Here is a 14,490-nt window from a genome sequence, read left to right as displayed (position 1 = left end):
GCAAAATGGCAGAAGCTAAAAACAATACATAGTAAAATTGGAAAATCTTATTTTAAAATAATAAACTAACATAATTGGTAGGACAGTACTGACATAAATGGATAGAATATATGCTTTACCAGGTGGAAGGAATACAGAAATAAGATGGTCACACCAGAGGGGAAAAACATACTATATACCACAGAAGGCTTAAAGACAAATCAGATTAACAAGTTAATAGTGTTAACAAGCATTAAAGGATCCTTTGGATTGAAATTCCAGGTTTAAGTAGTGGTGGGTACAGTCGATAGGACTCTGTTACTAACCATTCAGACAGAAGATGCAATAACCATGAAATAGTAACAGAGACTAAACAACAGGTGCCAGGGAAAGAAGTACAGCAATAATGACATATTTTAGTCACCTCCTTGTAGCAGCCTGTGCAAATCTCACACCAAGATATGATGAAAACAGCATTTTTACACAATGTACTTGTACCATGAAGCAGTCATGTTAGAGATTTATGCGAAAAAAAGCCAACTGAGCAGTGCAGGAAACTTGATTTTAAGACAGTCTTTCTAAGGATACACATTTTGACAATGACCATAATGGGGTATAAAAATCAACATTGTTGACTAAGCAAAGAAAGCCATAAAAACATTTACAATGGTGATCTCAATCTCAAAACAGGAGGGTTATATTAAGAAAAGAAGGTTTTGAAAAGGAACAGAAAGTGAGTACCAAAGGGTAAAGCCTTTTTCAAATGCAGGGGCACTTCGAAAACACCATGTAGGTAAAAAAGAACTAGTGCCTGCCAGCTATTAAAAGACAATTTCAAAGCGACCAGAAGGAAGTGAGCCCAGCTGAATAGTACATAAAGAGAAACTACCAGAAATAAGAAACTATTCTTCAAAGAGCTGAAGTTGCATCCAGATGTGGCAAATACAAAAGACCAACCAGAAGACAAAATAAACACTACAGTGGGGCAGCCTCCTCCCAAAAGTGAGGGTCAAATCACAAAAGGTATAAAAACTAACACCTATCCTTTGTCAAAACCTGCAGGGGCAGAAACCATACCAGACAGCATGCAAGTCAACAGATGATCAAGGAATGAAAAGAGAGCATGAGTGAGGGTTTTTTTTAAACACATGTTCAATATGGAGGAGCTTGGGTAGGCTCCTGTGCCAGAACTTTTCTTTATGGGTAACATGATATAGTATCTATCTCAAAGTGAGGACATTAAAGAATCAAGTAAGTGGTAACAAAACACCAGGACGAGATGGCAGTCACCCAAGAGATCTAAACTCAAACCACAGTGCAAAGACTCTCACCTAATATCACCTGAAATGACAGAAAAAGAATGTATCAACACGATGCCATCTTTCAAAAGAGATATGGGGATTACAGGTAGACATTTGTATATTTAAAAGATTGAAGGAGAAGAAACTATAGTAAAGAAGATGAGTATGCACTTGGGTGAGTATTATATATTGCAGCAGAGAAGACATAGTTTTCTGTGCAGGTAAATTACAATGACAAAACCTCCAGAATATTTCTGAGGTGACAACCCTGTGAATGAGCAAAGTTTGGATGATGTTGGACACCTTTACGATACCAAGTTAGACTGATCAGAGGGTGCCTCGAAGACATTTAAAAAGTCCATATGTCTTTATATGGTCAGTTGATGAAAAGTTATTAAAACACTGGCAAAAATAAATGGTTGGTTTGCACAGCACAGGAAAGTTGCTGACAGATTCATGCTCTCAATCATGATCTTCAACATATTGATAAATGATCTGGAAAAAAATAGCAAGTAGCTTTGAGCAAGTTATTGAAAGTTCTAGAGAAAAATGGGATGTTAAGAATTCTCAGCAAATGAAAAGGAAAAGCCTCTCCCTTTATTAAACCACAGAACAAATACACAGTGAGACTAACATGTAAACTTTGTGCACAGCTTTGCTCTTCATCTTGAGGAACAATACAGTGGAACTAGCAGAGAAATGGAAGAGAAACAAGGATAGCCATAGGCATGAAAAGCCTGGAAGGGAGGAAAAAGAAGATTGATCAGACCTTTTCAGGTGAAAAAACTCAGACCAAGAAGTAGTTATGGCCAAGATCTATAAAATAAGGAATGACACAGAAATGGGGAATAAGAAATGACTGCTCGTTTTGTCTTCCAGTACAAGAGGCTAGGGGATATCAAGTCAAACAAGAAAGCTGTTAAGTTGGACAAGTTTCAAAATAGAGAGACATCCTTATACAAGGTGCTGGTAAGCTGCAGAGCTGCCTGCAAGAGATTACTACATACAAAGAAGAATTATATGGGTTCAAGAAGGAGCTTAACAAGTGTGTCAAAAAGAAAAAACAAACAAACACAATGAACTCACTGCAAATTAATAAATATATAAGCATTGCCTTTAGTTGAGAGATTGAATATTGAAAAAAAAGTATTTGGATGTATCACTACTGGCTTGCTTATTCTACACCTCATTAGGGATCCATTGCTGCCTATCTGTCTAATAGAATAAAGGGCTGGAAGGACCGTCAGTCAATGGCAGCATGGATGTTCTCAGCTATCTAAGCATCGTAAGGAAAATGTACTTTTAACAGTAAATGTTTACTGTAAAAGAAGTAGATAAGAAAGACTAGTTGCCAAAAAATACTTGTTGGGGTTTTTTGGTGGTTAATAAATAGTTTCTCACTGAATATATACTAAGTTTTAGGTGACATATAATATAAAGTTGTCTTTTTTTGGTGAAAGACACTCAGGCAGTTGAGCTGTTTTGGATACATGATCTCTTTACCACCCCTTGTCCTTCATTTATAGTCAATGTTTATTTACATGCCAGCTATTGCAGGTTTGAGATCTCCTGCCTTAGTGCAATGGTACTAAACAGAGTAACAGAGGCTAGAGGTTTCAGGATCTGCAGGTTTTAAAAGAGAGGTTTATTCTCTGTTCTTGCAGTATGTTATGACTTAGCCATTAAAAACATGTATGGTTTAGATTTATGCCTATCAATTGTGTTTTTACACTTAGTGTTCTCTGAGAAGACAATAATTACATCTTTCCAAATGGAAAAAGAGAATATTGCATTTTCTAACAGATAACTTTTTGACAACTTAAAGGAGTGCTGTTTTGAACAGACCTACTGAGCCAGAATATCATGCTCATTTACTGCATCCTCTAGCTTGAACTTCAGCTTCTCAGTGCTTGTTCTTGCCATTTAAATTGCCTGTATCTCAGCCTTTTCATAGTTCCATTTTCACTGTACCCAGATCATTATCTATTGAACATTTCTAGAAAGCTGAATATGGTAGCTGCACAGTTGCCAATGTTACAAGTCTTAAAAATACATTTTTATACTCACTTGTAATACAGCTTTCAAGGCAGTTGCTACACAGTGATTATATAAACCAGTAGCAGGAGTTTTGAGTAGACTTGCCAGTTCTACCTTCCCCCAAACTAAACTTCGCAAACAAAAAAAACCCCAAACCAAACACTATATGCCTACAGACTCCTTTATTCCAGTATCTATTTTACACACAAAAATGCCCAACCCACACAATGCTACATTTAATTTCACAGAACAAAATCTAATCTGTCTATTCGGATCCTGAAGAGGCTCCTATCTGTCAAGTTCTAACATCAAAATTACAGTCAAGTTAAGTTAAAATTATGCTATGGAACTAGATATCCATTTCTTAATATTGGCATTTTGCTTATATTCCACATCCTAACAACACAATGAAAAGTACCCAATAGCTGAAACTATATAAAAGAAAAACACTGTCATAAATATATTTCAGTTTTTAACTTTCACAAGAAAATCTCTAATAAAAGTCAAACACAAAGAAAACTTGAGGATGTGATAATCTCTAATTCTGGGCAACTTTTTTCACTGCATTACCTAGCTCCCATAGATGTTAGCAATAAAGTCCCAATCTCATCCATGACAGAACGCAGTAAGTGAATTCATACATGCATAAAGCCCTAATGAATTTAAGGGGACTCATGTTTAGGGAGGTGATTTTTGAGGCAAGAGAGTTTCCAAGGAGTAGTATTTTGAATGTAAATATGAATAAAGATGCAAATATGTTGTGCAAAGAGTTCAGTGTTGTGATATTTTAAGTTTACACAGGAAGCATCAGAACTTGCCTAATAAACTGAATCTGAAGAATATAAAGTGATACTTCAACTGAGCAAGAACTTACAATCAAGCTTAAAACAGAAATGAAAGCTTACAATGAAACACAAGAAAAATTAACCACTGTTATATACAAACACATGGCAGTTCCGTTCTTTCAAACATGTCCAAAAGGATGCTTAGAATCCCTAGTCTTTTGATATTTTTCCTATTTAAAAAAAATCAATTTTTCTTACAATTCCTAAAAAGTTTGTTTGAATCTCAAGCTTCTCGAAGACTCATATGTTTTATTTTTCAAATGCAAGTATTTACAAGTGAAAAGACTATTCAAGGTAAGAAAGTAGCTACTACATTTTCTGCAAATCCGGTTCATTTAGTTTGTATCTATAGAAAACCTGAAAACACAGAAAGGCATCCTTTTGGTTTTAAGAGAGTTACCTTTAATTAGAATCACATGAAAGAATCTATTTGCATAACAGATCTACAGTTAGTCATGTTAAAAATGTGAAATTTTGATTTGTGTTTTTTACACTTGATGCAACTAATGAAAGGATTAATTAAGAGGGGCTTGCTAGGAGATCATACACTGGATTACAGTTTCAAAGAGAATTAAAAAATGAGTTTGCCCAAATAAATACTATTATCTCCAGTCATATGGATTCTCATTCAAAGACCTTTTCCCATTTTACTAAGTCTGATAAAAAGCAATTTACAGAAGTTGCAGTCCTATTAACTGTTCTATCGAGAACAACTTAATTTGTCCAACATGGGCATAAGAAAGATAGAGGTGAATTTCACTGTTAAAGACTTACCATAGGTTGCAAATGTTCTTCTTTGTTGTTCAAACATGAAATCATTAATGTGAGCTGGTTCTGCATATCCAGAAAGCATATTTCTAGGTGCAGCCATTTGTTGAGTCCTAAATGGGTTTTCTGGTCCAAACTACATAAAAAAATATTAAAACAAAGTATAGCAGAATTAGTAATTTCTTATTTTTGTGTATGTAGGTTTTCAGAAAAAAAAAACACAGGAAAAAAAGAGATTTCTCTTTCAAAAATTGTAATGCAAAATCACTTCAACTTTGTATTTGGTTACGACTACTGAATAAGTTTCTTAGTCTGTTATTTTACACAGTAATCACACAGTTGCTTTGAATAGTTAGTTTCGTGATTGAACTTTCTGCCTGTATTAGAGAAGACAAGTATCAACTACTTGACTTGCTGATACTTGACAGTATCAACACATACAGTCATTCAGTATGTGACCAGTAGAAGCATTCAGAAGACAAAACCACAGTGTACTGTCCCTTCTAAGGGGAGGAGATCAAAAAAGATGTATCAGGTTCTACTAAACTCATGTGATTAATACAGAAATTACACTGCTAACAATATTTTTCTGCATTTAAAAAGCAACTAAGGACTTGCTGTATTATTCCAGGAAAACAACTAATGAAACCCTGCCTTTCTTTTCTTCTTGCAAGATGACAAATGCCAGTCTTCCCGGTTATCATGGTTAGGAAGAGAACAGTGACTACAAATAAACGCAGTACACTGAGACTAATATCACACTAACTTTAATTGTAACCCCTATGCTTGTCAGCCATACTAAACACCTGACACTCCCACAATAGGTTTCCCTCACTAAAACATTTACACACAGCAGCACTTTTATATCAGTACTTTTGCTCACACACATCATGGCTTTGATACATCGCAAAATGCAAGCTTGCTATGAAAAGGCCAATTTATGTGGTTCCACAAAATGTTTTCTAAACATAAAGCATAACTAATATAGAAACCTGAGATTGCTGCAGCATTTGTCTACCTAGAATACTAACTCCTGGTCTTACAGAAGACAAACTGTACAAAGAAGTTAAATACTGGAAATAGTTAAATGCTCGAACAGCTATTTTTATCTTTCCGATAGCCTGTCAGTTATAATAAAATGGAAAGTGGTTCACATGGCACCAAGCAGTCTAAATTCAGCCTAAAACAGTTTTTCGCTATACACATTTAGCACAGCTCAAGTTACTAATATTCTTAATACTGATGTGAATAATTAAACTGAAAGTGCTTTGATTTTAATTTTAAATCCTCTTCTTGAAAGCGTTATATCTGCAATAACGTTATATCTTAAAAGTGTTATAACTGTTCATTTTGCTCTAATGACCACAATGAGTAAATACCAAAAATGTGAAAATAGTCAGAGACCACTTTAATGCAGTTCGTGTTTTGCTCAACATCTTTACAATGCTATTTTCCCAGCTTAATTTTTAATTTCCATAGCTATAATTCTGATAAAGACTTTAGGAATCTTCTTAGAAGAGCTTTATACAGAATATTAAAATTCAAGCATTAAAAATACCAACACAGCTGTGTAGAATCTATTTTTTTAATTTGTCAAAACTAGATCCCAAAAAGCAGCAAGCATCCAAAGAAGTTGTCTTATAGGAAATTCACATGAAATTTATAGAACCTCTGCCCTCTAAGCCAAAGGCATTTCCGCTCTAAAGATCAATATTGCTTCTTACCTCAGGTGCAAACATAGTTTCATAAGTGGGATTGTATTGAACTTCCTTGATAGCAGGATCAAGGTGGACTCCTGTTTCCACATCTTCCTGAAATAAAACAGACATATTAATAAACCATTTTTCACATGTGGACTTTTAAATACATGACATTAACTTCTTTCAGTCCAAATTAGGGCTGTGGTTCAAGGTGACACTTTTAGCATTATGAAAGTAAAAGAGTACCCTGGCCAAAGTTTCTATTTTTAAAACATATTGACTGCAAAACCAGTGTCAGTCCATCACTGAGAAATTCATCTAAGACATGTGCAGAATTTTGCATGTGAATTACTGCTTTTTTTTTTTTAAGACTTCATGCACACAGTGTAAAAAGAGCAGCAAGATTAGAGAGAGAAAAGCTTTTTTTTTTGAGGATGTTTGAAAACCAGCCTTGTAAAGACGAATCAATTAAAATGGTCACCAATACAATATAAAGGTATGAAAGAGAGTTCTACTAAAGGTAGAAGGCAGAAGTCGCAAGTAAATGTTCTGAAAGACAATTGTGAAAAAAATGTTACCCATCAGCACAAACATTAAGTATAAAAATGATTTTCAAAGAATCTAACAGTTCCTTACCTCTAAGTTTTTACGTAAAGGAATAAATGCAATTCAACTTTAGTACTTAAACATATTCCCAAGTCCATAGTGACAAAAATTTAACTTGATAGATGAAGGGACAAGAAAGAAGGACTAACCAAAAAAACAACTTAAAGCAACTCAAGGGGAAAAACTCAAAAGGGCACATGCAGCTGAAACAGAAGACAGAGAAGTTGGTAAAGAAAAATACTGATAAGGTAGTAGCGCTCGAAAAGACCTGGTTTCACAAAACTCTACTAAGCCTCACTTACATTGGTTCTAAATTGACAGTACCTCCCCCCTATCAAGAGCTCAGTTAATGAAGGAGAACACTATTTTTCAGAATTATTACTTGCTTCCTGTACCTTTATTCTAGTATAATAGTAATTCAAAAGGACTCAAAGGTATGTTGATAACATCCCTAGTAATTATACTGAAAAAACTACCTTAAGCATCAGTGTTTAATCAGTGCTTACCTACAACAGGATCCAAAAGCATTTGTGACTCATGGAAAGAAGTGGCACAACAGAGGATCAAATTTTAGCAGTCACTTCATTAACAGAAAATTACCTCAAAGAAACTCAGTCTTGCTTTGTATTACAGTATCTTGAAAGAGCAAAGTGGCACATTCTTGTTTATTATTGTTAGCTATTCTCTGACATGCTGCGGCTAGAAGCTTTTTTTCTCCCCAGTTCAATAGCAGGTCAATTACAAACTTGCTCATGCTTGTAAGACTCTAAAAGATTTTAAGACCTGGTTTTCTAGAATGCTGAAAAGAAAATCAGTACCTAAAGATCTTTGGCTTGTTATCTCAATATATTTGATTAATACTGCTCAAAAAAAAACCAGGGAAAAAAAAGGATATTAAAGGAAAAAAAATAAAGGCATGACATCAGCAATCCTGTCAATTGTTTTTCTGCTAAGGCCACTGCCTTAGTAGAATTAAGTTCAACCACAAAGCTTTACTCTCACCATGTATCAATTATTTTACCAAGCAGGTACAGCCATTGCACTGATCTTGTTTGAACCCTTAGCACTGCCAGTTCTTGGCCTGACCCCTTTTTTCTCATCACACAACCTTTTAAATTCACTGGGCTTGGATGACAGTGGCTACCAGTACATTCAGAGCTCTGACTGTCATACACTATGAACTTGCCTGGAAACAGCACAGCAGGCCTAATCCAGTCATTCACCAACAAAACCAGACATTCCCAGCTAGAATAGGAACATATAAAAAACCAGTTCCTAACCTGTATTACCTATACACTTAGATTTCCTTTCATAGCTCCATGTGCTGAGGACGTTTTCCACAGACAACTTTTTCAAGTCACATCCTACAGCTCAGTCTGCCAACTAGACCTCACATCTTGTCCACAAAACTTATAATTTGAGAAAATAAAAATTAATATAATTGATAATAAGGCAAAATGTATCTGATCAATGGTTAGTGACACTTAAACAGTGATCAGTTTACTTGAAATTAAGATGCAGGTTTTTTCCTGCCCTTTATCTGAAAAAGTGAGAAAAATCCAGTTTTGCAAAAACGCCAAGAATTTTTCAGTTCTGCTATTTTTCCTCCGCCTTTCTTTCTGTTAAGTTCTATTATATGCTGCTTAGTAATTGAGAAAAGAAACAGATTGTGCCATGAAAGCTGATCCTCTGCTGGACGATTATAGTAATTCTGGTTCTACTTCACTGCTGGTGGAACAGTGCTGAGTCACTTGGAAGCCATACAATATGTTCACTCCTAGACCACCACAGGCACAGTCTTTCTGCGTGAAAACCATCGAGCCTTGAAACTGAAGCACATGTTAAATTTATCAGAGCCACACTCCTCAAGACCTCTGGTCTTACTCATGTTTTCAGAATTTGGGGCATCAAATGATGATCTGATAATATGCTACTGAAACATACAATGGTTACCTTTTCATTATGCCACTTTGCCTTAAACTATATAATAATTTGAACGTGTTCCAACTCCCCACTTTACCTTCTCAGTTATTTTAAAGAATGGAAATCTTGATAGGAATATAAAGTATTGACGCAACATATTCGGACATATTAGTCTATGGCAGAAGTTCAAATTGCAGCAGACAAATAATCCTTTGATCAACATCTGACAAATGCTATTTTGTACGGCATTACAAGACTCTGATAGGTAGCAGAAACATTAAAAATATTAACCTAGCCCATCAATCATTTCCCAAACTGCCAAGCTACCTGCATCAGTGTGTTTTGGCTGGTTTTTTTTTTTTAATGAGAGAAAAGAACTCATCAGCAACCTCCGCACATGGTGCAGATCTCCAGGTACAACTGCATGCATTGCCAGAAGACTATTTCAGCAGAACTCATCTTTCTAAGACCCAGAAAGCAAAAAAGGTAAATACAGGTCTTAGGACTCTGTCCTTTATGCTCACAACAGCCTTAACTGCATGCATTCTAGATGCATTTGCCATAGCTACAGTTCACAGGGAAGGGATCACAGGAGCAGCAGTCTGGCAGAGCTGTGACTGAGATAAGGTATCTAAGGCATCGTCTCTCTACAGTGCTGTAGCTTTTCCTTTCCTCACACAAATATCTTGATTTATCTAAAAGCCTAAGGTGAGCAATTCATCATGTAGCTTATGTGCCAAGTGTGACAAGTGGCTCTGTGGGATGGAAGACGATCAGCAGCTCGGCTGAAAGAGGAGGGCATCTGTGAATTCAGTGATGGGCCAAGTATTACCCTAGATCACTTTCCACCCTCAAAGGCACAGGAATCATCAAAAGAGGAGTCAAAGAGCTGTCAACTTAAACAGATACAGTGTTCCTCCAGAGAAAGATAAAAGTTCAGCTGTAGGACTGGTAGAAAAGCAGCTTGTGTTTGCTGCCACTCAGAAATTGTGTAAATATGGTCTTAATGGCATTCTGTAATATCATTAAAGGTGGTACACCACGTATAACCTGCGAGAGAAGAATGAAGGTGTTAGGAAGTTATATTTTACTGAATATGGCTATCTTGAAAGACATAATACAATGGAGCTGCAAACTTCAGCTCTATGTGTGACCTCTCTGCTTTTCTCACACTGGTAACAAGCACCCCACTGAAATACAGTAGCCACATTGGGCACCACATATCAGGTAAGGCATGTGCTACTGAAAAGGATCCAAAGGAGAAAAATCAAGAATGATCAAAGGTTTAAATTGACCCTAATTCAGCCTAGAAAAGATTCAGATTATACAACTTTGCAGAAATTGCTCAGTCCATAGATCCACTGAAGTTTGGTTAGTTGAGTGTCTGTCCAGACAGATGCAAGTATCACTCCTGATACAAGGCAAAAAGAGGTAGATGATGCCATATCACCAAACTATTTAGTGTGTTGGTTGTGTTGTTGTTTTTTGTTGCTGTTTTTCTTTTTAATATATAGTCTACTTGCAGTATAAGGTTGATTTACAGTTCAGATATGATTTGATGAGGTAAAAAAATTCTTGATACCAAAATGCTCTCCTTTTGCCTCTTTTGTTCTACAACACAGCATCACACTGTTATAGGGGAATGGCACTCAGGGCTGTACTCTGGAGTATTAGCATTGCTTAAGGAATCTATCTTGAGACAGAAAGAAGCTTTCGATGCTAAGTGTAGACAAGCAGGTGCTTCATTAAAACTCCCCAGAGATCACAGAATGTCTAGCTCCTTCAAAGGCATGCTCCTTTAGCCCCACCATAAGGGTCCTTCTGCCACTTAAGAAAGAGCACAGAAAATAGACGGGATTTTAGACTACAAATACAGTAAATCACATTAACTTTCATTCTTAACAGGTTTCTTAAACATGCCACAGTCTTGTTTTTCTGCAGAAAAACCCTACCTGAATGCCATAAACAAATACTGTTACTTTCTGTGAAAAGTACTTGATTTACAGACTACAAAATAGTTCAATAATAAAACAAATTCACTCAAAAAAAAGCTTGCCAGAAGTTTCTTTCTATATGCAAGACATACAGAAAGACATACAATATGCAAGCAAGACAAAATTTTTTTAATTAAACAGAAGCGAAATCCCTGTAATAGGCAACAAAGTAAAGCCTTAAATAAAAAAACCCAAGCTGCAGTACATACTGCAACACTGGATGGTAATTCTGTTCCTTAGAATGACTATAATGTTGATTACGCTTTCCCATTTCATCTCATGCAAACAGAGTTTTGATGTCTATGTTGGGGTTTTTTCTTTTTTTTCTGGACATTTCAGATAATAAACCTACCATTCTCCCCAGGTAAATTCATTACTAATTAGTCAAACAGCTAAAAAGGGCAGACTGCTTTGCATAATATTTAATTAGTTTTAATTATCAATGAAATTAAAATGTGGTAAATTAAGACCACATCCCATGAGCCACGGAGGCTTAAGCAGTTTGTCACTTGCCAATTCTTGCATCAACCACTTGGGCTGTCAAATACACATTATCTCATCCTAAAGATTTTCAAATTTATTACCTAGAGACAAACAGCATTTGCAGTGCAGCTCCAACATTAAGATATGGCTGTTATCAGCTTTTATTCTTTCTACCCATTCATACACTCTTAACAATAAACAACCACCCCACTACCTTCAACAGAATAAAAATAAACCAGCAAGAGAAGCATATGCTAAACTGTTTTGTTGGGATTCCTGGCATTCTGCAGGAGGACCAGACTATCCTTGTAACAGTGCAAACTTCTTACACACCCAGTACTTCCTGGCATGGGAATAAGCCCTACTACATGTTGTGTGAAGAGTTGCATCCTTTTGTTTGTTTTGAACCTAGCTCGTACTAGTTAGCTTATAGCTGCTCTACAGTGAGTACTCAACCCCCTCTCCATGCCATTTAATGACTTTGTAGGTCCCTGTCAGTACTTTTCACCTCAGTCATCTCTTTCTCAGTTTTGGCCTCCTCAATAATTCCTCATACAGAAGCAAGACACCCCTTCAGCCCTGCTGCCCTTCTCTGAACACTATCAGTTACAATGTATCCTTTTCTGTACGAAGGGACCAGAAGCACACCTTTTCATCCTCTGTTGCCTTCCCCCAAGTGCTGTAACGTTTTCGGCAATTTAGTGGTGCTAAAAACAGTAGCAAAAACATGCAATTTCCATCTAGTTGGTTTTCCAACTTATAATGAAAGAAGTAGGATTACTAGCTTGGAGTAACCAATAATTATAAGTCAATGTTATCTATTATGAGTAATTTAACATCAAGATCAACAATAAGCCTATTTTAACAAGCAGACTGTAAGAAGAGAGTTTAGCAAAAGTCATCCCCTCACACTTTTAGAAGACAGTTAGAAATCTTTAGTACAGCTTTCAATTATAGAAGAATTATTTTTACAGAAATATGATTTTATATAACTATGATGTACTTTGAGGTAAGGACTCAGCAGATTTCTTATAGAATAACAAAATACATCTCAGGGCTGTATTTGCTATGCACAGTTAAGTAACTCTAATGGTGTTAGCTGAATGTGCTAACAACTATGCCTTGCTAATAAAGAGAGCGAGGACCTATTCCTCTTTAAAGTACATGTAAGTCTAATGTCTCTGCCAGTTAACAGGCCAAAATTCTACAATCAGAACTAGGATGCAGAACACCAACCACTTAAGATTTGCATTCTCAACTGCCAAAAATGCACTTGTGTGCAGCCGTTGTTTATATTTATTGTATGACTAACCCTTGTAACCTCCCTTCTTACCACCATCTTTGCTTATCCATTCCTGGTCCTTTGTACAAAACATATCCATGCTCCTAAGAGTAACTGATCCTTACTCATATCAAAACAACATTTGCACAAGTGAAGTGATACTAATGAACTGTAACTTCGCTTTCCTACTCGCTCAGCTTGCCATTTTTCCAGGGCTGTACTTAAAGAACATTTGTGACTTACACTCAAACATCATGTATTTCACATTTGTTTAGTAAGGGCTTTCTAATTCTAAAGAATTGGGGCAAATTCCTGAGGAGGTGACTTCCACTGATGAGTGGGATGTTATGATTTTTAGACCTGGAAGGTGTTGAGAACGTGTTGTCTACGAGACCTGCACTTACTTCTTGAACCCAAAAAGAAAGCCTAATATCACTATAAAAAAAAATTATCTGTTACTCCTCAAAGAAGGTTGTGGTGCTAAAAGAAGCTGCAGAATGGTATGTTCTGAAAGCCTTAGCTTGACATTGTTGCTCTTCTCAGTTATATGTACCTCATCTGTGATCTCAAATCAAAATTATAGTCATTTTAATAGAGCATTTTGATACTCAGAAACCTCACTCCCTTTTTATCTTAGTTAGCATTATGTCTGACACAGAGGCAGTCCTAGATGTGCTGGTGGACACCCCTTCCAGGGCACAGCCCAGCAAATAGCTTTGAACTGAACGTGCTGCTGCCATCCAACTTTTTCTTCCAGCTGCTTGTTTCTGCACTGGCACTAGAGATTTCACTGTGCTGGCACTGCATTTGTGCAAACAAGATCAAGGAATGGATCCAAGGACAAATAACGCCACTAAAGTTTTGGGGTTTTTTTACAGTTAGATCACTTCCCTGATGTCAGCCACTGAACAACTACATAAACCCTTCTGCTGCATGGCACAGGGAAAACCCATGGCTACAGCCCTAAGAGTGGTGAAAAGCACAGACAATGCTATTTGCAACTTGTAATCATTCACATTCAGGCAATATTACGGCTGTTAATTAGCTTTCCTTTTGAAGCTTCTACAAGACAACCTGCCAGACACTGCAATTCAAGAAGTCAGATTTCCAAGACCCTAAGGGATGAAAAAATAGTCACTATATACAATATAACATATACACACAAATATGATCAGTTGCAGCAGTGTATGAATTAACTAATGACCACAAAGTGAAAGATTCCATCCACCCCTTGGTCACAAAGTAGGAAACTTTTCAGAACAACTAGGAGCAACACAATAACATAATGACAGTCATCATGGTGAGATGCTTGCTTTTGATTAGATATTAGTTGCCAGTACTTTCAGAGCCAACAGGAGTACCACAGACATGGTGTTTGTTCTCAGACAACTGCAAGAGAAGTGTAGGGAACAGAACAAAGGACTCTATGTAACCCTTGTTGATCTCACCAAGGCTTTCGATACTGTGAGCAGAAAAGGTCTATGGCAGATTTTGGAACGTTTAGGATGTCCCCCAAAGTTCCTTAAAATGATCATCTGACTTCATGAGGATCAGCACGGACAAATCAGATAC

At 36.5% G+C, this 14,490-nt stretch overlaps 1 protein-coding gene across 1 annotated transcript in view; it reads right to left on the bottom strand.

Annotated features, from left to right (window-relative positions):
- Positions 1-14,490, bottom strand: part of CDC40 (cell division cycle 40) — a 39,344-nt gene that overhangs the window by 22,534 nt on the left and 2,320 nt on the right. The window contains exons 2-3 of the mRNA XM_027747906.2: positions 6,655-6,741; positions 4,937-5,066 (exon numbers count right to left, since the gene is read on the bottom strand). Of these exons, the coding sequence (XP_027603707.1) occupies positions 4,937-5,066; positions 6,655-6,741 (217 nt within the window). The remainder of the gene's footprint in view (positions 1-4,936; positions 5,067-6,654; positions 6,742-14,490) is intronic.

The sequence above is a fragment of the Pipra filicauda genome, unplaced genomic scaffold (assembly GCF_003945595.2).
Source record: "Pipra filicauda isolate LSUMZ 115617 unplaced genomic scaffold, ASM394559v2 scaffold176_size3548034_pilon, whole genome shotgun sequence".
Lineage (NCBI taxonomy): Eukaryota > Metazoa > Chordata > Aves > Passeriformes > Pipridae > Pipra > Pipra filicauda.
The sequence above is the reverse complement of the archived record's forward strand: the minus strand, read 5'-3'. Positions and strand labels throughout refer to the sequence as shown.